At 43.7% G+C, this 1998-nt stretch overlaps 1 protein-coding gene across 1 annotated transcript in view; it reads left to right on the top strand.

The window, feature by feature from the left end:
• LOC119295036 overlaps window positions 1-1561 on the top strand; it is a 4572-nt gene extending 3011 nt beyond the window's left edge. The window contains exons 3-4 of the mRNA XM_037573366.1: window positions 483-682; window positions 789-1561. Coding sequence (XP_037429263.1) covers window positions 483-682; window positions 789-1185 — 597 coding nt within the window. The 3' untranslated portion in view covers window positions 1186-1561. The remainder of the gene's footprint in view (window positions 1-482; window positions 683-788) is intronic.
• The last annotated feature ends 437 nt before the right edge of the window (window positions 1562-1998 follow it).

Below are 1998 nucleotides of genomic sequence, written 5' to 3'. Positions count from 1 at the left end.
AATGGTACATGATCATCTGCCTAGCATGAATGCCTTGATATTTTGGTTAAACTTGTCATGGTTATGTCTCCAGCTAGGTTTATATTTTGCAGCACCAATGGCACATGATCATCTGCCTAGCATGAATGCGTTGATATTTCGGTTAAAATTGCCATCGTTATGTCTCTCCAGCTAGGTTTATCTTTTGCAGCACCAATGGTACATGATCATCTGCCTAGCATGAATGCGTTGATATTTCGGTTAAAATTGTCATCGTTATTATCTCCAGCTAGGTTTACCTTTTGCAGCACCGATGGTACATGATCATCTCCCTAGCATGAATGCGCTGATATTTCGGTAAAATCAGTTTTTGTTATGCCTACAACATAGTATTATGTTTTGCCTTGCAAAGGTATAAGGTGTGTTTGCTCTTAAGAAAACCGCATGTCTTGTCAAGACTATTTCTTAGTTATCAATTCTCAATGCTGCTTCTGTGTTTCCAGCTTTCCAAATCAACCCGCGCCTACGAGGAAGGAAACCATGCCTTGAATGAATACCGTGCGTCGCTTATCCAGCAGAGGAAGGAGCAGCTGTACGTTCTCATTGCCGGCGCCGAGGCCAATTCCCGCACCTTCTTGCTGAACAAAAGTCTGCTCAAGGATCTCTCTACACAAGTCAAGCCTAGACCAGAGGACCCTCAATGGTGAAGTATCAACCATATGCAGACATAGACGTCTGTTCTATTTTTCATCTGCTACAGGAGTTAATATGTATAGCATTTCTTACCATATCGTCCCACCTACCTGTAGGCGCAAGATATGTAGAACCAAGAAGGTGACCGACTTCACTAGGTCGGCGGGTATTCTTGTTATTTCTGGGCTCACTTATTATGCCTTGACTTCCCGTCCTGAAATCGTAAGGTATGGTGACTATCTTGTTACTGCTGAGAGTGTGCCCATGATACAAGAGAGGCTGGAGGCGCAAGTAATACAAGAGAGACTGCGGAGAGTTGCTACTGCTGAGGGAGTGAACAAGCAAGATGGACATCAGCCTGTTGCTACTGCTGAGGAAGTGGACAAGCAAGATGAATGTCAGTGTGTTGCTAGTGCTGAGGAAGTGGACAAGCAAGATGGATATCAGCCTGTTGCTAGTGCTGAGGGAGTGGACAAGCAAGATGGATATCAGCCTGTTGCTAAAGCAAGTTGAATGAAGACGAAATGTATCTCTTGTTTGATGGAGAAGCAAGACGATATCAGTTCCATTACAGCTCTATGTTATGTATGTCTCTTGAAATATATATCCATCTATGATCTGCCACCTAGAAGTTAGTAGTAGTATAACTGGATGATCTGTGATTGCATTGTAGGATATGTGTGATGTTGCTGGCCTGCTATGTTACCCTTTGAGTCTAAAACTTGAGCAGTATTATAACTGGACGATCTGTGATGGCGTTGTAAGATATATGTGAATTGCTGGTGTGTTATGTTGCCCTTTCAGCTTAGAACTAGGGTAGTATTATAACTGGATGATCTGTTATGGCATTGAGAGATATCTGTGATGTTGGCATAGTGTGTTGCCCTTTCAGTCTAGAACTTTAGGAGTATTATTATTGCTGGAGGATCTGTGATGGCATTGTAAGATAATTTGTGTTGTTGCTGACAATATTCCCCTTCCTCTCATTCCTGCAACTTGTCTTTTTGAGGATAAGCGGGCCGCACACCCGAGAGTGTAGCTGCTCATTTACAAACAAACTCAGCCAATTATTTGTGCAGCCATGTGGATGGTTAGCAAGCTTGTGAGGCACACCATTGGCAGAAGGCCTCACAAGCTGCATCACTTGTTGAATCTCCACTCCCTTCAAGTTTGTTGCAACTCCAGAGCATCAGCCTTGGCACTTGGCAGTTGTTACCACATCCAGCTCCAGCGCCAGTTGGTTGCAAAACTCGGAGTTGTGCGCACTTGGGGTCCTCCAATTCGTACCTTGTTGATGTCCAAAATGTCACTCTGGAACAAGTTTGC

The sequence above is a fragment of the Triticum dicoccoides genome, chromosome 1A, assembly GCF_002162155.2.
Source record: "Triticum dicoccoides isolate Atlit2015 ecotype Zavitan chromosome 1A, WEW_v2.0, whole genome shotgun sequence".
Taxonomy (NCBI): domain Eukaryota; kingdom Viridiplantae; phylum Streptophyta; class Magnoliopsida; order Poales; family Poaceae; genus Triticum; species Triticum dicoccoides.
The sequence above is the reverse complement of the archived record's forward strand: the minus strand, read 5'-3'. Positions and strand labels throughout refer to the sequence as shown.